This window comes from Centrocercus urophasianus, unplaced genomic scaffold (assembly GCF_019232065.1).
Source record: "Centrocercus urophasianus isolate 14NV4802_14NV808 unplaced genomic scaffold, USGS_Curo_1.0 seq_36, whole genome shotgun sequence".
NCBI classification, from domain to species: Eukaryota; Metazoa; Chordata; class Aves; order Galliformes; family Phasianidae; genus Centrocercus; species Centrocercus urophasianus.
Window position 1 is genome coordinate 2,294,298 of NW_024884933.1, and position 22,155 is coordinate 2,316,452.

General features: G+C 46.7%; 1 protein-coding gene across 1 annotated transcript in view; it reads left to right on the forward strand.

Annotated features, from left to right (window-relative positions):
* UBR4 (ubiquitin protein ligase E3 component n-recognin 4) overlaps positions 1-18,954 on the forward strand; it is a 68,581-nt gene extending 49,627 nt beyond the window's left edge. Inside the window, exons 84-107 of the mRNA XM_042831819.1 lie at positions 163-320; positions 622-731; positions 1,205-1,346; positions 2,133-2,214; positions 3,139-3,312; positions 3,498-3,619; positions 3,970-4,167; positions 4,273-4,353; positions 5,997-6,084; positions 6,420-6,547; positions 6,995-7,102; positions 7,253-7,372; positions 8,038-8,228; positions 8,563-8,736; positions 9,250-9,349; positions 9,684-9,902; positions 10,132-10,245; positions 10,522-10,664; positions 10,921-11,046; positions 11,562-11,756; positions 13,309-13,533; positions 17,084-17,174; positions 17,471-17,633; positions 18,527-18,954. Of these exons, the coding sequence (XP_042687753.1) occupies positions 163-320; positions 622-731; positions 1,205-1,346; positions 2,133-2,214; positions 3,139-3,312; positions 3,498-3,619; positions 3,970-4,167; positions 4,273-4,353; positions 5,997-6,084; positions 6,420-6,547; positions 6,995-7,102; positions 7,253-7,372; positions 8,038-8,228; positions 8,563-8,736; positions 9,250-9,349; positions 9,684-9,902; positions 10,132-10,245; positions 10,522-10,664; positions 10,921-11,046; positions 11,562-11,756; positions 13,309-13,533; positions 17,084-17,174; positions 17,471-17,633; positions 18,527-18,591 (3,317 nt within the window). The 3' untranslated portion in view covers positions 18,592-18,954. The remainder of the gene's footprint in view (positions 1-162; positions 321-621; positions 732-1,204; positions 1,347-2,132; positions 2,215-3,138; positions 3,313-3,497; positions 3,620-3,969; positions 4,168-4,272; positions 4,354-5,996; positions 6,085-6,419; positions 6,548-6,994; positions 7,103-7,252; positions 7,373-8,037; positions 8,229-8,562; positions 8,737-9,249; positions 9,350-9,683; positions 9,903-10,131; positions 10,246-10,521; positions 10,665-10,920; positions 11,047-11,561; positions 11,757-13,308; positions 13,534-17,083; positions 17,175-17,470; positions 17,634-18,526) is intronic.
* The last annotated feature ends 3,201 nt before the right edge of the window (positions 18,955-22,155 follow it).

The window sequence follows — 22,155 nt, forward strand, 5'->3', positions numbered from 1 at the left end:
TTGGCTTCTGTCCCTGCCATCTGATACCATCTTCACACTTAACCATGCAGTCTGTGGAGATGGCAGCACTGACCTTTCTAAGCTGCGTTGCTCAGCCTCTGAGCAGAAAATGCACTGTGCCTGAAGATAAACATTTCTCTTGAGCTGTGATCAATATTGCAGGTGTAGATGCCAATGGGAAATCTCCTAGCAAAGCAGAGCTTCACCAGCTCTATTTGTCAGAAAAATATGTTTGGAAGTGGAAACAGTTCATGAGTCGCCGTGGGAAGAGAACTTGTCCTCTGGATCTCAAGCTGGGACACAACAATTGGTTGCGACAGGTAAACATGGGTGAAAGCTCCAATGTGATGCACTGGCCTGTCAGCACCACGGGGCACAGTTAACCACCAGGGAATGTTGGTAGTTTGCCATATTTTGCATGCTGTATGGATGAGTGCATGGTAATGTTTTGATGTAGAACATCATGTAGGCATTCTCTTAGAATGAAGTCTTCAGAAGAACAAGTGAACACTGCCATCGAGTCACCAAACTGTCCCAGTGTGTGCTGTCTCTTTCTGGTGAGGTATCTCTGGTTTATCTCTGTGCATCAAATGATACCTTCTTTTAATGCTTGTGCTTTAGGTACTGTTTACTCCAGCCACTCAAGCTGCAAGGCAGGCTGCATGTACCATTGTGGAAGCTCTGGCTACCATCCCCAGCCGCAAACAACAGGTCCTTGATCTCCTTACGAGGTATTTCCATGATGCCACACTTGGCAGCTCCAGGATTATTTTTCTCTTAATTCCCGTGAGAATCACTCCCTTCTTCTTTTATCACCTCTGTCTATAATATGCTTTTGGTTGGCATGTTGTTTTGTGCTGAGTTCTTAAACTTAATTAGCTTGGTGGATATTTTTTTAGGAAGACCTTTTTTTGTTGCTTGGCAGTGTGTGTTTTCCAAAGGTAAGCAGATGGTATTCAGCTGCGTGGAGATAATTTTCCTGGTCTTTTAGACAGCAAGATAACAGGAGAACTCTCTTCTAATTAACATGACATAACTTAGCACAAGTGACACTGTTAGCACAGTTGGTCACCATCTTTTTGGGACAAAGTCTCACTTTAGCAGTAAGTAATGAATACTGGTAATGCTGTTAGGGAGGAAGGATAGAGTGTGAGGGGGACTTGTTCCTGGGAGTTGCTTGTCAGCATGTGCTTCTCTTTACCAGCTACCTGGATGAGCTGAGCATTGCTGGTGAATGTGCTGCTGAGTACCTGGCACTGTACCAGAAACTCATCAAACCTGCCCACTGGAAAGTCTATCTGGCAGCCAGAGGTGTTCTGCCTTATATTGGCAGCCTCATCACCAAGGTATGGACATGTTTGGAGGAACTAAAGAGTAGCAGAAAGCTTGTCCCAGGCCCGTCAGTCTATCTGGCTTTTGTGTTTTCGTATCTTCAGCTCTTTGTTCAGTTGCTGATCACTGCCAGGTTTATGAATTTCACACTGTTGCCCTGTCATCTCTGAACAGAAGCAGCTGCAGTGGTTTTAGCCCCAGCAGTAGAAGGCCTCTGTGTAAACTAGCCAGTACATAATTAACTGCTAGGTGAACGGCTGTGCTAAGGGGTATAAATATTGCTCCCCTGACTTGGCATCAGGTCCAAGCTGAAAGCTGTCTTAGCTGCCAGGCTGGACTCTGAAAGCTCTTCATGGCAAGGGAAAATTAGGTTCCTTGAAAATGAATTTACAGACTGCTGGAGAGGAAACACATTGAAATTGCATTTGTCAGAGAGGTAGGTCTCAGCACTTAGATGTTGTGTCCTGCTCCCAGCTGCACTCCAAAGGAAGTGACAAATTCAGTGGGAGTGGAGGCCATGAGTCCATCATGGAGGGCCCTTAGAGCAAAGCAGTGCCCATAGTCATGAGGTGGGTCCAGGAAGAAGATAAAGGAGGATATTTGGATCAGTTTTTCTCTCTCCTCTTCCTTCTCACTGCTGCACTGCAGTTGTAGTTTGTCTGTGGTCGACTCTTTTTGCTGTATTCCTCTGCACCCCACAAGTCAGGTGTGTGTTAGGTTTCAGTCTGTGAGATGCTCACCAGCTCATCAATATTGACATTGCAGTTTGTTGTCCTAATGGACTTGTTAATTATTTTCAGGAAATAGCTCGCTTACTTGCCTTGGAGGAAGCAACGCTCAGCACTGATTTGCAGCAAGGATATGCCTTGAAGAGTCTCACAGGTATCAATGCAATTCGTGCAGTAGGATTAGTGGCAGGATGATCGTTCTTCTGTCACAGCATATAATGAAATTTCTGAGAAGTGATTCAGTGTTTTGTAATTGTCAGCACTGGATTTTTGCCATCAGTTCAGCATTCAGTCCCAAAGTAGACTTTTCTATATCTTCTGTGGTCAGTTTCAGTATGCAGTTACCTGAACTGTGGTAATGTATCATGAATAAACTTTGTCATATCACTTTTCTCCTCCATTTCTTGATTGTATTTATTGACCACTGTGATTCCTGGGGCCACTACTGTTTGTTTCTCACTTAATGTATCACAGCTTTTCATTTTTTAATCTTCTGATGTATGCTTTTTTCCACTCCCATTTTCTTGGAAATGGGAGTGTTTTATATTAACTACTTGTAAAAGAGGTTGCTCTTTTTTCTATCATCCTGCACATTCTTCAGAAATGAATGGACTAACCCATAAGGCGTGGCTTCTAGCCAGAAAAGACATGTTGATAAATGTAATGGGAAAGAATCCAAATGTCCACTGATTCTTTTCTTTGCTGTAGGAACAAGGAGTGTGGTGATGTAACTGATGACTCGCATCATCAGAGGCAACTTAAACATTGGAAGGGGAGCAGTCATTTGCTTTTAAAGTATCTCACAAGAAAAAAAACTCCCTGTACCTTTTCCTCATTTCCCTCATCATGTTCCCATATGGTATAATTTATAGACAGCTTTTGCAGGCCAGGATTTTTGCTTCCAACCACTCAGTTCATAGGCTTTGAGTTTTAAACCACAAACTGACAAGAGGAGTTGGAACAAGCCAGTTCATCATGCTGTTTTATATTATTTTGCCCAGTTTGCTGGCCACGTGAAATTCAGAGCCAGCAAACCAAATTCTCTTTCCCTCTTCCTGAATATCTCACTGCTTTGTAGGCCTTCTCTCTTCCTTTGTGGAGGTGGAGTCCATCAAACGACACTTCAAAAGCCGCCTGGTGGGTACTGTGCTGAATGGGTACCTGTGTTTGAGGAAGTTAGTGGTGCAGAGAACAAAGCTGATCGATGAAACCCAGGACATGCTGCTGGAGATGCTGGAAGATATGACAACAGGTAAAGCCACCTTGGTTCTGTAAATACAGGCTGTGGGTCAAGCAAGATGAAAAGCAGATAGAGCCACGTGAAGAACTTCTCCCTAGGAGAACTTTATAGCAAGTTGTTTTGGTTTTTTTTTGTGGCTTGGACCCCAGTTTTATACTGATTCTTGTGCCTTTTGTAATACTTGTGTTTCTTGGCAGGCACAGAATCTGAAACCAAAGCATTTATGGCAGTATGTATAGAGACTGCAAAACGTTACAGCCTGGATGACTACAGGACTCCAGTTTTCATCTTTGAGAGGTTATGCAGTATTATCTATCCTGTGAGTATACAGATGGCTGCAGCACGGTGTATGAAATCAGAAGTGCTAGCGTATTGTCAGAAAGCAATAGTCCACAATAATGATTTACTGTGAGCCAATGTAAAACTGCCCTATTTGGGGAATTTAATATTGAGGTTTCCTGCTTTGGCATGCAACAAAAAGCAGTATTTCTTCTTCAGGAATTTGTTAACTAAGTGATGTATGTGTGACAGTGTAAAGCAGGATACACCAGTGATGGAAGCACTTTATGTTTAAGGGACATCCTGCTAATTGCTGCCATAAGAAGGCGGGAATAGGAATGTGGCTAGGAGGAAACTCCTTTACTCTGCCTCTGCCCTGTTGTTCTTTAGGAAGAGAATGAAGTAACCGAGTTCTTTGTAACGCTGGAGAAAGATCCTCAGCAGGAAGACTTCTTGCAGGGCAGAATGCCAGGAAATCCCTATAGCAGTAATGAGCCTGGCATTGGGCCACTCATGAGGGACATCAAGAACAAAATCTGTCAGGACTGTGACCTGGTAGCTCTGCTGGAGGATGACAGCGGAATGGAGGTGAGAATGCACGAGTGTGGATTTCTTGCACAAATGCATGGGGATATTTCTAGGCAGCTGATGCGTTGTGGGCTTGTTCTAGATCTCTTATTTTTCCTCTTTCAGCTTTTGGTGAACAATAAGATCATCAGTTTGGATCTACCTGTGGCTGAGGTCTACAAGAAGGTGTGGTGTCCTACTAACGAGGTATGTGTTATCTTATATATATGTACATTAAGGGCACAAAGCACTTATCCTTGATATCAAGAACAGATAAATCACAAGTTGGTATTTATTTCCTACAAAGAATTTCTTCATGTAATTGCTCACGCCTGTTTTGCTCTATTTGGATAGACTGTTAGTCAATTCTGCAATGTAAGTGATTTAAAGGCACATAATGCTGACCCAGCTGAGTCTGCTGGACTTACCTGTGTAGTATATCAGATGCCTGATCTGCCTTCTTGAGTGACTAACTTTCTGAGCTTCCAACAGGGAAAAGACTGAGCTTTGTGTCCCTTCCTTTCAAAGCACATTTCACCCTCCATGTGCACATGGCAGCTTACTGCATGCTTGCAGTCTGAGGCACCTGTCTGCCCCATCAGTCTGCACTTCAGAGAGGAGCCCAAATTATTTATACAGAGAGCATCCAACGTTGCTCCATGTTGCTTTGCATTCCTGTTCAGCTTGAACACAGGAATGAGATACCAGTCTCAACTACTGAGAACCTGCTTGAACTTGAGTGCAGTCCCAAAGGGAAATGAGAACCCCCATGGCACACACTGCCCCAGCCCACGTGCCCTTTCTGAGCAGCACCCAAAGCTCTGCTCTTCTGAGATGCAGTGTGGCAGGGAGAGGCAGAGTGTGCTCAGCATTGCTGTCACCAAGCAGCTTTCATCTGTCTTCCTTTGTGAGCACCTCTGCAAAGCACTTCTGGAGTGGCAGCTCGTGTTCCCTAGGAAATAGACAGGCTCACAAGAAAGCAACCTCAGGCCCCTTTTTGTTTCTCTTGTCTCTCACTGGCTCTTTTTTGTTCATCTGCCATTTTACCAGGGCCCCTGTGGTGTTAATTGCTGGTCTCTTGCTTGGCCTTTGAGCAGATCTTCCCCCCGGGGCTTTTCCTGTGCTTATGTATTTGCTGTGACATTAAGCACTGCTTATTCCACATTAGGCTTAGCGTGCTCTCTGACAGGTTTTCTCTAGCAAGGTCTCCTGCTCCCAAATCTGGGATTTTTCTTTTCTGCTTTTTATTCAGACTTATGGATTAAAATGGAAAGTTTAGCAATATACAGTCGATATTTCCAGCTGGAAAACTCACCTTTTCCCAGGGCAGAAGCACAGCCCTTTGGTGGGTTTGGTTGTACTGCTGTAATAACATCCCACCTTACTAAAAGCACATTAAATTGACTTCTACTGCTCCTCTTCCATTTTCCATCACTGCGGATTTTATCTGCTTGAAAGCATTCATCCAGTGTGCTTTTCTTGCTTCATTCCCTGGTCCCTGTATTTCCCAGGTATGCTGTGAATACCCTCAGAGAAGTTGCTGTGAAAAGCAGATGTTTTTCTAGAGATGAACACGTTTTCCTTGCCTGCATCTGTCACTGGTGCTCAAGGAAACCATTGGAGGAAACATGACAAGGAGGCTGTTTATTACAGGCTATCCATCTGACTTGACAGACAGACAGATAATTAATTGAGGTTTTTGCAGGCTTTACTGTTTTCCTAATTCATCTCAGTAAGGGGAGAATGAGGGAGTGAAAGATTTCTCCATGTTACCATCAGCTGTCAAGTCAAGGATGTGTGTATGCGTTTCCCCAGGAGCACAGTTCCTATAATGCTCTCCTTCCTTGCAGGGGGAGCCAATGAGGATCATCTACCGCATGCGAGGGTTACTAGGAGATGCAACTGAGGAATTCATCGAGTCTCTCGACTCCACCACTGGTAATGCACTTGTCTCCTGAAAGCTGGGATTAGATTTGAAATCTGAAGTTCGCTGCAGAGCAGTGACACTATTATCCCCACAGCTTACAGTTGATTGATGTTCCTTGTGCTGCATTTACCTGCTTCACCTAGCGTGGAGGAGGATTTGAGCAGCACTTCAAGTCTGTGCTTTAAACACAAACACTGGCAATGGCATGTGGCTGCTCTGCCTGGCCCTTCATCTGTCTGCTCCTAAGCCCTTTCAGATTTGACACAGTCAGTGTGACTTGAACTGTTGGTAAATGTGCACTACTGTGCTCTGGTTTTGCCTTCATGATCCGCCTCTGGTCCTGTAGATGAAGAGGAGGATGAGGAAGAAGTCTACAAGATGGCAGGTGTCATGGCACAGTGTGGAGGCTTGGAGTGCATGCTCAACAGGCTGACTGGAATTAAGGACTTCAAGCAAGGCCGGCACCTCCTCACCGTGAGTCTCAATTTCTGTTCTTTGGAGTCAGAAGATAACGAGTATCAGTGGAGTTTCCACTTCTGGCTGGCTGCCTTGTGTTGCATATGAAGTGTTGGAACAGAAGTTACAATTTATGAATTTACAAAAAAAAAACACAAAGTAATTCCTTCTTTTCCTCTTTCATTCCCCTTTGGTAACAATTCTTTACACTGGCTTTGAGGTAAGGCCTTGGCACTACTGGCCAGAGAAGTGTGGGTGCCCAAGGTCATGGATGGGGCCCTGGACAGCCTGAGCTGGTGTGGGACAACCAGCCACAGCAGGCCTTGGAACTGGGGCTTTAAGGCCCCTTCCAACCCAGTCATTCTGTTTCTATAATCATTCTCTACTGTCCGGTGTTTTTAGCTTCAGCAAAATCCCAGTGCTTACTTTGAAGGTACCCTAGGGAACACATTCTGTGTTTTGTAGGTGCTGCTAAAACTGTTCAGCTACTGCGTGAAGGTGAAAATAAATCGTCAGCAGTTGGTCAAGCCAGAGATGAACACTTTGAATGTCATGCTGGGAACTCTCAACTTGGTAAGGACATCCTGGACTTCCATGAGATGCTTTCAATGGACTCCAGTGAATTTACACTGCCTCTTGACTGTCATGCTTGTTTTTGACAACTGCAAGAGATCTTAAGTGCCGCTGGACTGCTGTTTCAATCACTGCTGCTGTCTTCCCCAGGCTTTGGTGGCTGAGCAAGAAAGTAAGGACAGCGGAGGTGCAGCTGTGGCAGAGCAAGTGCTCAGTATAATGGAGATAATACTGGATGAATCCAATGCAGAACCTCTAAGTGAGGACAAGGTGAGTACCTGGGGCTTACTGCACAAATGGAAATGTTGACTGGGATTCAAGGATCTTATTACAGGGATGCTGAGCTTCAGGAGCTGTAGAGGTGTGCTAAACAGGAGCCTAACCCTTGTTATGCTTGCTGGCATGTCTTAGCAGGCCTCAAAGGTAGGGCAGGAGGAACCAAAAGCACTGCAGAGTTATTTGGGATGATTCTTACACGGTCCAGGTGCAGGTTAGTAAGCACTGCTTGGATCCCTTCCCTGGTGCTTTGGGCCACAGAGCAATGAGAGGCAAGAAAAGACGCGACTCTGCCTTGTTTTGTCAAATGTTTTTGTACCTACTGAAAACATGCTTGGTTTTACAGCTAATTGAGGATAAGAGCTGTATCTCAAGTACACTGAGAGTGAGAAGAGTTTCTTGCTCATCGTTTGAAGCTATTGTTTTATTATTGGGATTATTAGACTGGGCTGGGATTATTAGACTAGAAAATAGTGATAGGTAGAAAAAGTTAGGTGTCAGCTAGGAGAGTTTTGCAACCATTCCATAAACTGTTCAGAAACTAGGATGGAATTTTTCCTTCATCAGGGTCTAGAACTCTAATCCTTCAAGAAGGGGTTTCCTTGAAGGCTGTGGATTTATTCCTGAACGTAAATCATGCTTTTTTTTTTCATTTGCAGGGTAACCTCCTCCTAACTGGTGACAAAGATCAGCTGGTGATGTTGCTCGACCAGATTAACAGCACCTTTGTCCGTTCCAACCTCAGTGTCCTGCAGGGCCTGTTACGTATCATCCCTTACCTGTCCTTTGGGGAAATGGAGAAAATGCAGATCCTGGTGGATCGGTTTAAGCCCTACTGTAACTTTGATAAGTATGTTGTCATATTTCAACTAAAAACATGTGAAATCAGAGGTACTGATAGATCTATACCTTACTGATGCTTACTTCGGTGTAATACAAAGCCTCAGAGATTCCTGGTACATAGGCTTGATTTCCTATTTCATTTCTTAGCCATTTAAACAACTATGTGAGCATGTAGCTTGGATAACGGTGCTTTAAAGTATATTCTGAGATGACAGGGGTCTGAATTGGTTTTCTGAGTCTTTGAGCTGGGGTATGTACATGCCTTCAACGATAATGTAGTGAGAATTACAGGCAGAGATTCTTGGAGAAGCTCCAAGTCACCCTTTGTTCTCCTCTTTCAGGTATGATGAGGAGCATAGTGGAGATGATAAAGTTTTCCTAGATTGCTTCTGTAAAATAGCAGCAGGAATAAAGAACAACAGCAACGGCCATCAGCTGAAAGACCTCATCCTCCAGAAGGGGATTACACAGAACGCCCTTGACTACATGAAAAAACACATTCCCAGTGCAAAGAAGTAAGAGTCACTACTTAATCTGATAATATGAGACAGCCTTGTCTCATTTCTGCATTGCCAAATGCAGAGATCTTCCAGGACAGCTATTAACAAGTCCACCTTCTGAAGCATTTAGACTTGGTACAGCTGAAAAGCAGAGGATCCAGTGAGAAAATGTTACTGTAGAGAGAGGCTAAAAAGCCTGCAGTCATCCCATTTGCTACCCATCACAGCTGAGTATCATGCCAGTTTTTTTCTGCCTGTTCCATACCTATGACACTGGAACAGAGGTTTTGCTGTTGCTGCGCAGCTCACAAACATAAATCCCAAGGCTAAGAGTTGACAGTCTGGCTATTAACGTGCACAACATGGAAGTGAGAGTGTGAATGTCAGTTCATTAATTAATGGAGAAGGGACAGAGGGGGAGGGGTGCTTGTGCCTGTGCTCTGCAAGCTGTGCAGCTGGCTGACTGCCAGCGGCCTTTTTGGAATGGGTGACTGCCCTTCAGCTGCTGCCTTTTTCTTTTCTGTGCAGTTTGGATGCAGACATATGGAAGAAATTCTTATCTCGACCTGCACTTCCTTTTATCCTGCGCCTGCTCCGAGGACTTGCCACGCAGCACCCTGCTACACAGGTGAGGAGACCACGTTCAAAGCTGAGCGTGACAGGCTCGGTACGCTGCTTTTTGTGGTCATAGCTGAGCAGGTTTTTCTATAATATTTGACTCTACGCTTTTTGTTAGGCTTGGAGAGGGACAGTATCACAGTAATGGCCAGTGTAGAGGCAGCTTGTTCATGGCTTTAAGGCCCAGGGTCCGTAATGTAGGAATAAATTAAGTCACTGCCATTGGCAAAAGATTTCTTTTAGGTCAGTGCTTCTGCCTAGCTGTGATGGGTGGATCAGAAAGAGGAATCACCATCGTGTGCACCCTTTTTCTGAAGAAGGTGCTGTGTTTCAATCTCTGCTAGGTGCTGATAGGCACAGACTCCATTACCAACCTGCACAAGCTCGAGCAGGTGTCGAGTGATGAAGGGATTGGGACATTAGCAGAGAATCTTCTGGAGGCACTGAGGGAACATCCGGAGGTAAATAAGAAGATCGACGCTGCCCGGAAGGAGACACGGGCAGAGAAGAAGCGTATGGCCATGGCAATGAGACAGAAGGCCCTGGGCACGCTGGGGATGACGGTAATGTCTGTTTGCACTGATGACAACTGGTGATCTAATGGTCTTTGGTTTTTGTCCTGTTAAAACTGCCACATGAGGAATTGTGTAAAATGATTTATTGACAAATATTGCAGAGCTGGAGCCCACGGTTTGCTTGGAGAGTAAATATGGTTGCTAATAGCAGGCTGGGAAAAGGGTTGGGCATTCCTGTCACAGTGGTGGAGACGGTGCTGCTGGTTTTCTTTTCCAGACAAATGAGAAGGGTCAGGTGGTGACCAAGACTGCACTGCTTAAGCAGATGGAGGAGCTCATAGAAGAACCAGGCCTGACTTGCTGCATCTGCCGGGAAGGATACAAGTTTCAGGTAAAGTGCAACACGTTTGCAAAGCACTCTCACCACCTGAGGGGACTCAGCATCCAGCTTCACAGGGCTGGGTGCATTGGCTGTGGGAGGTCAGGAAGCGCCAGGTTTGGTTCTTGGGGTTCAAAGGTGGTTGGGATGTGGAAGCATGTTTCCAGTGAAAGCTGGAAAAAAATGTACTCAGTGTGTCTGGGATAGGTGAAACTTGGTGTCAAAACGACACAAAGTGTGAACTGTTCCAAACGTGGATGATCTCTAACATGACTGTTGTCCTTGCAGCCTACAAAGGTCCTAGGTATCTATACTTTCACCAAGCGTGTTGCACTAGAGGAGTTTGAGAACAAGCCCCGAAAGCAGCAGGGGTACAGCACAGTCTCTCATTTCAACATTGTCCATTACGACTGTCACCTTGCAGCTGTACGGTACGTTCTGATGATGAGCAGAATCGTGGTGCTCACGTGCATGGCCTTATAATGGGTTTGCTTAGGAATTTGTCCCTTTGCAGCCTGCAGATAGCCACGCTCTTCTCTTTTGCAGTCTGCTTTAATGTGCTAAATGCACATCGGGCTTGAAGTTTGCATTTTAAACTGTGGAATTGCCAAGTTGTTCATATTTCCTTTGAAAAAATCTTGCATGCTTCTAACTTGCCTGGGTGTGTGGCTTTCCCTCTCAATACAGACTTGCTCGTGGCCGTGAAGAGTGGGAGAGTGCAGCCCTACAAAATGCCAACACCAAGTGTAATGGGCTCCTGCCAGTCTGGGGACCTCATGTGCCAGAGTCTGCTTTTGCTACTTGCTTAGCACGGTGAGTAGTTTGACTTCTCATGGTGTTTTGCACTTGAGTTAGGTGAGACCAGCAGAATCCTTTTGTAGATTTGAATGAGTTGCAGTGTCCTGACCACTTATCTAGAATGCTTGTAGATTGATCATCCCATAGTCCATATTCTGGTTCACTTTGTCAGGGGCTTTTATACAGTCATGTTAGAAGTTAGGAGTTGTAACATCTCTAATGCTTTTCAGCCAAGGAGCTGTATCTCAAGCCCTGGACATAGGAAAATAGCATTGATAGGAAATTGTGTGTGTGTGCACGTGGAGTTGGGTTGGCTTGAGTAAGCTCAGAGCCTCTCTTTGGGGAGATTAATCAAGTGTGGGGGAGATTAATCAAATGCATCTTCGTATTCCGTGTGTTCTATGGAGCTTTGCTATGACATAATTGCTAAGATTCTGAGTTCTAACTTCTTCACAGTGTGGAAGAAGAAACTTTATTAAAAAGCCTTCACAGACTTTTCATAAAAATGCCACTTGACTGCTGTTTTTCAGACACAACACATACCTCCAAGAATGCACGGGGCAGCGGGAGCCCACCTACCAGCTCAATGTCCATGACATTAAACTGCTGTTCCTGCGTTTTGCTATGGAGCAATCGTTCAGCGTGGATACTGGAGGAGGAGGAAGGGAGAGCAACATACACCTCATTCCCTACATCATCCACACGGTGCTCTACGTCCTCAACACGTCAGTATCTTCCTCTTAGTAGCAGGGAACTGCATGAGGAAGGGCAATTGGGAATTAGGTTCCAATAATTACACCCCCATTCTAGGTGTAATTATTACCTCTGGGGTGAGCAAAAGGGTTATTAGATTAAAGAAACGCTGCCAGCTTCATTTTCTGGAGCAAACAGTGGGGAGACCCCGTGAGGAGGTCTGAAAAGCTGAAAGCAACCTAGGTGTCATTTTTGTCTGATGCGTCTTGTTGGTTTTGGTTCTGCTTTTACCAGGTTTGTCAAAACGTCAAGACAATCTGAAGATCAAATTTACTGTTAGCAATAGACAGCAATGTATGAACACTTCTGTTGAAGTGTTTCAGCAATATCTTCTTTATACAAAGCAAAGGTGTGAGACTTTGGCTTGACACTGTGTCTAAGCCTCCGAATGATTAGATACCAAAGTACTTTTGAATACATGAGCTGGTTCTGATAATACAGCAAAAAGTGATAATACAGTGCCAAAAGGTAATGCCTTTTATTTCTGCAGTTAGATATTGAAAGGTAATATTAATGATAAGAGGCTGTAAATGTTAAAACACATGCCTCTTCAACCGAGGTCGTTCCAAATGGAGTGCAGTGAAATCTCTGCCGCCTGGAACTAATCAGCATTTTGGCTCTAATGCAATTTGCCTCTTGTTTTTAATATCTATCTCCAGATCCTTGTCCTATTGTTGTTCTCAGTCTCTCGAGAGACAAATAAATGAAACTATTCTTTTCATCTTGTAAGTCTTCTTAGTGGCACCAGTGAGCCCAGCACCCGCTGTGTGGCTGTTGCATAAAAATGCATTATGTCCTTTCCAGACACAAATTTTTTTCCCCTAAAGATGTGTTTGGTACTAAATGTAGAAAATAGAGCTACTTGTTGGCTACCAGCTGCATAATGTAGCAAATGTGGTTTACACAGAACACCCAGACATAGCTTTATCTGCTAGGGATACTGCTTGGTACCTCCTGATGGGGAGGACACAGCTAAATTTAAGAGACTTCATGCAGCAGAGCAATGGGCTGTGATAAAGGGCTGCACATCTTCATAGGTGTTTACACAGCTCTTCTGAGGAGATCGAAGCAGGGAAAGGAGACAAATATACATCCATGAGTATAAATATGGAAGCTTACAGTAAGCACACCATCTTTTTGGTTTCGAATTGGCCCGTGTCTCCTCCTTGATTGCTTTTGCAGCAGATGAATTGCACAGATCGATCCTGAGGTCTGGCTTAGGAGCAGCAGGAGCAGTTGTGCTTAGTGTCAGTTGGGCAGAGGTTCAACCCAACACATGGGATGCCTGGCCTGACTTTTTCCCCTAACAAAAGGAAAAATAGCTTTACAGTATTATTGTCCTCCTGGAGCAGTGCCAGCTGCCTTGCAGACCTCTCATACTTATGCTGCTCCAGGGAAATGAGTTTGCTGGGCTTGCATGCTTCACTATGAGCAAATACAGACTCAAGCACTGGATGAATCTGGGAAGCAGCAAACAGCATGCAAGAGCCAGAACAATTGCTAAAGCTTTTTCTTGTGTTTCAGAACTCGAGCAACGTCGAGAGAGGAGAAGAACCTCCAGAGCTTCATGGAGCACCCCAGAGAGAAGTGGCTGGAGAGTGCCTACGAGGTGGATGGGCCCCATTACTACACTGTGCTGGCACTGCACATCTCACCCCCTGAGAAATGGAAAGCCATGCGAGTGGAGATCCTCAAGAGGCTCCTGGTGACCTCCCACGCCAGGGTGGTGTCACCAGGGGGAGCCAGCAGGTCAGCCACCAGCTGCTCTTCCTTCCTGTCACTGCCACGGCAGTCAGAGCCGCACGGGGCAGCTTGTGGGGAGCTGAGGAAATGCACACGAGTATTTTAGAATAGCAGTTGTCAACCTTTTCTGTGTAGCTCTGTGTTCAGTATTGCAGAGGTGTGAGCAGGAGCGCTGAGTTTGGGTGATTTGGGGAGTGGATCCGTCAGATGATGGTAGAGTTGTTAAGGTTGGAAAAGCCCCCCAGATTATCTCATCCCTCACTACTGTGATGCATTCATAGATGAACTCATAGAACTACAGCAGCAGAGTCATTAAGATTGGAGGGAACTGGGCTTGTTTAGCTTGGAGAAGAGAAGGCTCCAGGGTGACCTCATTGTGGCCTTCCAGTATTTGAAGGGAGCATATAAACAGGAGGGGGAACGATTGTTTACAAGGGTGGATGGTGATAGGACAAGGGGGAATGGTTTTAAACTGAGACAGGGGAGGTTTAGGTTGGATGTTAGGAGGAAGTTTTTCCCCCAGAGGGTGGTGAGGCACTGGAACAGGTTGCCCAAGGAGGCTGTGGATGCCCCATCCCTGCAGGCATTCAAGGCCAGTCTGGATGTGGCTCTGGGCAGCCTGGGCTGCTGGTTGGTGACCTGCACACAGCAGGGGGTTGGAACTGATGATCACAGTGGTCCTTTTCAACCCAGGCCATCCTATGATTCTATGAAAAGACCACTAAGATTGCCCAGTCCAACCCCAGCCCACCCCCACCATGCCCAGTAAGCTGTGTTCCCCAGTGCCACATCTCTGTGTTCCTTGAGCACCTCCAGGGACAGTGACTGCACCACCTCCCTGGGCAGCCTGCATCAATGCATCACTGCTCTTTTAGAGAAGAAAATTTTCCTAGTAAAACTTTCTGCGCTTCCCTTTGTGAGAAGGCTCCTTCTGTTCTCTTTGTGATCAGTGCAACAGCTTCCTTAAATAGAAAAATAGAAATAGAAATCAAATGCCATTGCTTTCAAAAAAGAAAAGAATCAATAGCAGCTGTCAGGCACTTGAGAAGTACGAGAATAAGTGGCTCTGCTGCCTGACAAAAGGAAATATTTCCAGAGCAGGAAGGGGAATTCCAGTTTCTGAAAAGATGATTTTAAATAGCTGTCATAATTAGGAATGCACTCATTATTATTCTAAGTCGTCTTACAGGGCATTCTTGCTCTGATGACATTAATTACGTGTTTGATAAAGTCATTACATTGTAGTTACATACAACACAGCGTGCATCAATGCTATTAGAGGCATCAAAAGAGCTTCCTTGCCATTAAAGGGGCTATTGTATTGATTGCTGTGTTACTTTCTGCCATTCCAGCTCAGCCTGCTCTGTGCTTGGCTCCCATTCCTCTGCCTGAGTGCTGGGAAGGGGGTGCAGCAGTTACAGGAGATGCTATCTTAGAGGGTTGCTTGCTCATGCTTTCATGTGGTCTGCAGAAGAGAAGGGTGAAGCAGAACCCCTGTGTGGGTTTGCTGGTGTTCTTGAAAACCCTGTGCATGGTGTTGTTTCTTTCCAAACATATCTGCAGGCACGTAGGCAATAAAAGCAGATTGAAGTACAAGGATCCTCCACCAGCCCCACAGTCTCTGGGATTGCAGGGGAGAACGCTCAGAAATGGCTCTTGGGAATTATGTCAAGGTTTATTCAAGGGCTTTCTTTAATCCCTGCGGACTAAGAGAGCACAAAGCCTTCCTCTGATAACACTAGCTCTGATTTCCAAGGTCTCAGCTTATTTATTCTTGTGGGAAATCAGGAGGAGGGTGATGGACAGTGAAACTGCACAGATAAGTGCCAGTACCTCGGCAGTGAGGTGGAGAGGAAGCTTGTGTCTGTAACAACAGGGTGATATGTCTGTATGCAAGAGATTAAAATTAGCATTCCCTGTTAGAAGCAGTGCAGAGTGTTAGTGGAAATGCTGCTGTTCACAGCACTTTGGAATGCTGAATAGAAACAAGGACCCACTTCCACTCTTGCTGGCAGAGATGCAGGAGAGTTGCTATAGCAACTATCAGTGCATCTGAAAGCAGCTGAGCATCACCTCCAGCTCCCAAAAAGGACCTGGAAATCTCATTATTGAGGATGCAGAAACACTGTGCTAAGTGAAGGTGGTAAATGGTGCCCATGTCCAGGTGTTGTAACCTCAGCACCCTTTCTGTGCTGAGACAGTGTGAGACAGATTTGGGGAGAGCCTAGCCAAAAATGTGGGGCTCATGAATTCTGACAGATTGTACCCCATCTTCTCCTCCCCACATGAGGATGTTTGATGGGCACGGTGGTGATGGGCTGATGGTTGGAGTTGAAGATCTTAGTGGTCTTTCCCAACCTTCATGATTCTATGGCTCGTGTGAGTGACCAGGTAGCAGTATTACATGGAGCAGCTGCTCCAGAAGGAACCTACCCAGACTGACCCCACAAGGGCCTTTTAGTTTTCAATTAAAGGAGCAGACAGCAGTTAGATCAAAACCAGGCACATAAAAAGAAGCTCTGGCTTGCAGTATTTGGGAGCCTAGAATTAGCCTCGCTTTACATTGCTGCTCTTCCCATGTAAACTTAGTCACCTTTACTAATTGGTTTGCCTTTAAATAATTAAGCCTAGCTGTCACCCAGCAGCATGTTGCAGCTGATGGTCAGATGATCGAGCTGTCCCTATTCATTGCAGGGGAGTTGAATTAGATGACCTTTAAGGGTCCCTTCCAACTCAAAGCATTCTGTCATACTCTCTGTCCTGCTCCCTGCTGTCAGTGGCAGCTGGGCTGTTTCTGAATACCCAAAAAAGGCCATTTTCAAAGCTTTTGAGTGGTGATTGGAAGTGGCTGGTGACAGAGGCAGCTGTACCTGAGGAAAGCGTGCAAGAGAATTCCAAAGGCATGAGAGCTGCTGGCAGGAGGCTCTGCCGTGCCACAACCTGTTGGTGATTCATCCCACAAGCTTTGGGAGTTGGTGCCACCACGGCAGCTCTGCTGCTTTTGTAGCATTTCTGTAGCAGGCTGGTGGACGTCCCAAGGCACAAACCTTCCCACGGCCATACAGGAATCAAGAAGCGTTAAGCAGAAGTTGTTCCATTGCACCGAGGCTCCTTTTTGGGGCTGGGATCAGATTCTGCTGTTGCCCGAGACCCATGTTTCATTATTTCTTTGGGAATCCACTAAACTGCAGCTAGTGGACACACATGTGAGAGCTGTGCATTATTTTCCCAGCTTTGCTGTTGACTTCCTACTCAACCTTAGCAGTCCACTTCCCTCTCTGCTTGATTTCTCCCCATGAAACACGTTTTTTATTGGTTCACCTGCTTTGGTAACAGCAGCTACAACTCATAAAGCAATTTCCCAGCCACAGGAACGAGTGCAGGATGCCCAAGGTTTGTTTTGTGTCCAAGAGCACATAGCAGAGCTCCCCAAGAGCCGTTTCCCACACATTATTGACAGCTTTGGGGCCGTTTCAGCTTTCACACTATTCATCACATGGGTTACCAAAGCATAATAAAGTGATTAACTCCGAGATGGATTTCATTATCTCCCTAGATTGGCAGATAAGGCGGTGAAGGAATACGCAACGTACCGCTCTGGCCTTCTCTTCTGGGCCCTCGTAGATCTCATTTACAACATGTTCAAGGTAAGAGAATCACGAAGGTTCTGCTCGTGCATTTGCTGATTTTTCAACTAAGGGTATTGAGAGGGTAAGGAGCGAGGTGGGGGCATCACCAAGTAGCTTAAAGCTTCCAGGGAGGGTTAAATAGAGCAAGAAGACGCCTCATTGCATCCTGTACAGAGAGACTGGGAAGCCATCAGTGGGGTGACTTTGTAACGGGGCTTGGGACAAATCCAGTGACAGCAGGGCATGGTGTCAGAGTCCTGAAGGTGTTCTGTGGACCGATGGGCACTGAGCTGTCCTGCTTTCTCCTCTTGCAGAAGGTGCCTACCAGCAACACAGAGGGAGGCTGGTCCTACTCTCTTGCTGAGTTCATCCGACACAACGACATGCCAATACACGAAGCTGCAGACAAGGCCCTGAAAACCTTCCAGGAGGAGTTCATGCCAGTCGAAACATTTTCCGAGTTTTTGGATGTGGCTGGTAAGCATGCACTTTGCTTTCCCTTTTATAGGCTGCCTTATGCAACTCGTGACTCCAGACAGCAGCATTCCCGACACAGCAACGGCTTGTTTGCAGGGAGGGAGGAGACCTTGGCACCCAGCTATGGCCTCAGCTATTTCCCAAACACGCTTGAGCATCCCCAGACAGGAAAATTTCTCTCACCTGATCCTGCTCGTCCTCCCCCTGCTCTGTTCAATAACTGACATCACAGCACAAGGATGTTTGGGGGTATATGAATCATAGAACCATAGAATGGTTGGAGTTGGGAGGGACGCTTAAATGCCATCTGGTCCAACTTCCCTGCAGTGACCAGGGACACCCACAGCTCCATCAGTGCTCAGAGTCCCTCCAGCCTGACCTTGGGTGTCTGCACCACCTCTCTCGGCAGCCTGTGCAGTGCCTCACTGCCCTCACTGCAAAAAACTTCTTCCTTCTATGCGATTTAAATCTCCCCTCTTGTAGTCTGAAACTGTTTCCCCAACAGACAGTGAAGCAGTGCTTCAGTGCAATGGGAGTCCTGGTGGGTTTTTGTTATCTCCAGCCTCTGAAAATTCACCTGCAGAGGAGCTGCTCTTCAGCTAAGAGTTCCCAGTGCCCCTCAGTCTCTCATTCTCATACATTTTCATGTATGGAGCTAGCTGGGTCTCTGCAGCAGCTCTGTTCCCCAAAAGCTCTGTTCCCTGCTTGGTTTTAACACGCACACCTCAGCCCCATGCACTCACAAGGGTTTATCTTTTTGAGTCCATACTTAAAATAACATCGCAGCTGTCATTATTAACTTAGTATACACATGCCCTAGCACCAATCTGTAGTGCTGGCTGGAGAAAACACTTCTTGGAGCTAATTACTGTCATGTCTTCTTCTGTTTAAAGGTCTCCTATCAGAAATCAATGACCCCGACAGCTTCCTCAGAGATCTTTTGAATTCCATCCCCTGAGCCACCAGCGATGGGCAGAGACCACACTGCTTGCCTTCCATCCCCGTGTTCCTCCTCGTGCAGTCTATCCCTTTCCTGAGGAGTGCTGCAGTTTATTGGGGTTATGGTTTGGTTTTGGTTGTTGTTGTTGTTGTTGTTTTTTCTGTTGTTTATTTTTCTTTTGTTTTTATTTTCTACAGGTTTTTCTTCCTGGAGTGATGTGGAATTTAGATTTGTTTTATCTTTTATTTCAGTGCTTCTGTCTGTAAAGCCTTGTGTATTCAGCTGGTTGAAAGAACTTGTACAGAGAGGAATCCATACTAGTAAACCTTAATGCTTTAGTGTGCACCTCTTTGAAGTTAAATAAATCAAACAAATAAGTAAGATGGGTTTGACGAGTAATTTTAACCTAAATGCCAAGTTCTTTCCCATCTTTTTTTCTTTCAGAGCTCTTTATTTCAGGGCTTGCTGCTCTTACTGGAAACATAGGAAGCAAAAGCCTTGTAGGAAGCAGGCTGGCAGTGGTCACTGATGCACACACAGAGCAGGTTTCCCTTGTGGGATGTGAGCCTTAGGAACACGTGTGTTGCACACACACCCCTTCCTCACAGCTGGCCGTGGGGAGTTGTGTAGCATGGGCTCTGTCCTCACTTTGCTCTCACCAAGGCTGTACTCAAAACAGGTGTGCATATGGATGGCAGCACTGCCTCTCTTTTACCTGGTACAATTTTCAGCTATGGAAAATGCACGGAGAATAAATGCCACGTGCTTCTAGAGCTGGGTGCTTGCTCTCTGCTGGTAAATCCTGCACTTTGCTCTGCCCTGCCCCAGCACTAAGTGCCTGCTTTGAACGCAGCCCTGCCTTTCTCACCAAGCTGTGCACGACGGTAAGCTGCCTCTACCTCTGCTGTCCTGTTGCCCACCTGCCACTTGGCTGAGCTGGAACCCAATAAAGCTTTCCCTGTCATCTTCATCTCTGTTTGAACTTGAATTTCTGCAATCCTAACGCAGTCCTGTCACCATAACTAATAATTATTTCAGAGGATGAATAACTCGCCGGCCCGTTTGATGCCTTTTAGTGCTGAGCATGTGCTGTGCTTTGGCAGTGAGCAGATGGGTGAGTGCTGTGTTTTCCTTCTCACCTCTGCTGGTTCTTATTTCGTTCCTCTGCCTTGGTCCCTGTGTTCCCAAGCAGGGCTTGAGCCTCTGCTTTGTGTCTCACTGTTGTTGCCTTGATATGTTTTCATTACAGCCAAACACAAACACACCCCAGTGTCTCTGGGCATCACAGAGGATTCCCTGCAGTTTTTCCAGTGTAGAAGTCATTTATGTCCCTGTGTGGCCGCCCAACTGCTGCTTTCTGGGCACAATGTTTGGGTCCCACCTTTTTGGACATCAGGCTAGGAAAACCCCTGGTTGCTATTAAGGGAATCCTTGCATAACTGCTTCCAGCAGGGCCAAGTCTGCAACAAGGACCGTACAGGAGAGGCTTCAGTTGTGCTTCAGCCAAAGGGATGCTCAGATCTGGGGAAAGGTTTGCCTCTCCCTGGAAGGGGATTCGAAGTCAAATCATCTCGATGAAATGCCAAAGTGATGAGTGTGCCCTGAAGCACACCTGTGTGGCTTATTGGGGTGGTTGCTGCTCTTCTCCGTGCTGATGCAAATATTTGGTTACTGGGGAAGCAGGCAACACTTGCCACCATCACCAGGGACGTGTCCCAGCAATGCTCTGCCTGCAATGCTGTCACCTGCACCTCCCATCACCTCCCATCGCTCCCTTTGTGTCTCCTGTGGGTTTGTTTCCAAAGTATTTCTGTTATCTCCACGCAGAAGGGGATGTTGGTGGCACTGAGATGGCATTGTCCCGTTGTTTGTGCCTCAGTCTGCAGAGATAATGGTAGGAAATCCCAGGGTGCAGAAATTGGGAGAAACGTGGAGGTGGGAATGTCTCTGCCATGAAAAACCTGTATTATTGGGAAGCTTGGGGGGCAGCAGCCCCGTGGAGGGAGTTGGTGCCCATCCATTCTCCCTCCAAATAGCATCACAATTAAGCAGTGGCTTTGATTTGCGGGTGGCTCAGAGCTCCAGGAGCTGCTTATTAAGTAACTTTAATTATTGTATCATCAGAGTAGCGTTAGTTAGCACTTAAGCAATTCTCTGTCTTCAGATAACCGCTAACAAAATTAATCTTTTATTGTTCAGTCTTAACAACTAAGCAATTCCCCTGAATTCCAGAGCATCTTGCAAGGCATGTGAAGGAGCGTGGCTCACAGGGCACAGTCATAGTTTGTCTCTTATTTGATGCCAAGTGATTCACCTGGGATTTGTGCTGACACCATGCACGGCCCTATATGGCCCCCAGCACCTCCTTATGGCCTCCAGCACTTAGCAATGGTTCTATATAGGGCCACTGATGGGACTTGGGAGCCAATGGCCCTATATAGCCCCGAATACCCACCACTGGCACTATATGGTGCCCAGCAATGGCCCTATATAGGCCCCAGAACCCACCAATGGCCCTTTATAGCCCCCAATACCCACCAATGGCCCTATATGGTGCCCACCACTGGCCCTATATAGTGCCCAATACCCATGATATAGCCCTGTATAGCCCCCAATGACACTATATAGGCCTCAAAACCCACCACTGGCCCTATATGGTGCCTAACATATAGCCTCCAATGCACACCAATGGCACTATACAGCTCCAAAAACCCACCAATGACACTATATAGACCCCAGAACCCACCAATGGTCCTATATGGTGCCCAGCACTGGCCCTGTATAGCCCCCAGCACCCACCAATGGCCCTACGTGGTGCCCCCAATGGTTTTCTATAGCCCCTAATACCCAACAATGGCACTATACAACCCCCAAAACCCACCAATGGCTCCATGTGGTGCCCAACAATGGCCCTATATAGCTTCCACCACCCAACAGTGGCCTGATATGGTGCCCAGCAATAGCCCTATATAGCCCCCACAACCCACCCAATGGCCCTATATGGTGCTCAGCAATGGCCCTGTATAGCCTCCAATACCCACCAATGGTCCTATACGATGCCCACCAATGGCTTTCTATAGCCCCCAGTACCCACCAATGGCACTATATAGGCCCCCAAACCCACCAATGGCCCTATGTAGCCCCCAGCACCCACCAATGGCCTCACATAGCGCCCAGCGCTGGCACTGTATGGTGCCCACTTATGGCCCCATTTGATTCCCCAGCACCCACACAGCCCTCAGCACCCCGCAGATCCTCTCCAGGTCTCTTCCCTCCCTACAATCTTCCACTCCCCCAAATGAGCCCCACTCCCCTCCAACTCCCGGCAACGAACACGTGGAGCGCAGGCGGCGGGGAGGGGGGCGCGGCCTCGTCGTGTGGGGGGCGTGGCTTTGGGAGAACGAGGGGGGCGTGGCCTGTGCGCCAGCGGCGTTGCGGCGAGGGGGCGTGGCTACGGAGGAGAAAGGGGCGTGGCCTGGCGCGGTGGGCGGGGCTTGGTGCCGGTGCGGCGGTTGCGGCAGCCGCAGGAACGCGCGGCGGCGGCGGCGGCGCTTCCTCCCCCCCCCCCCCCGCTCCGTTCAT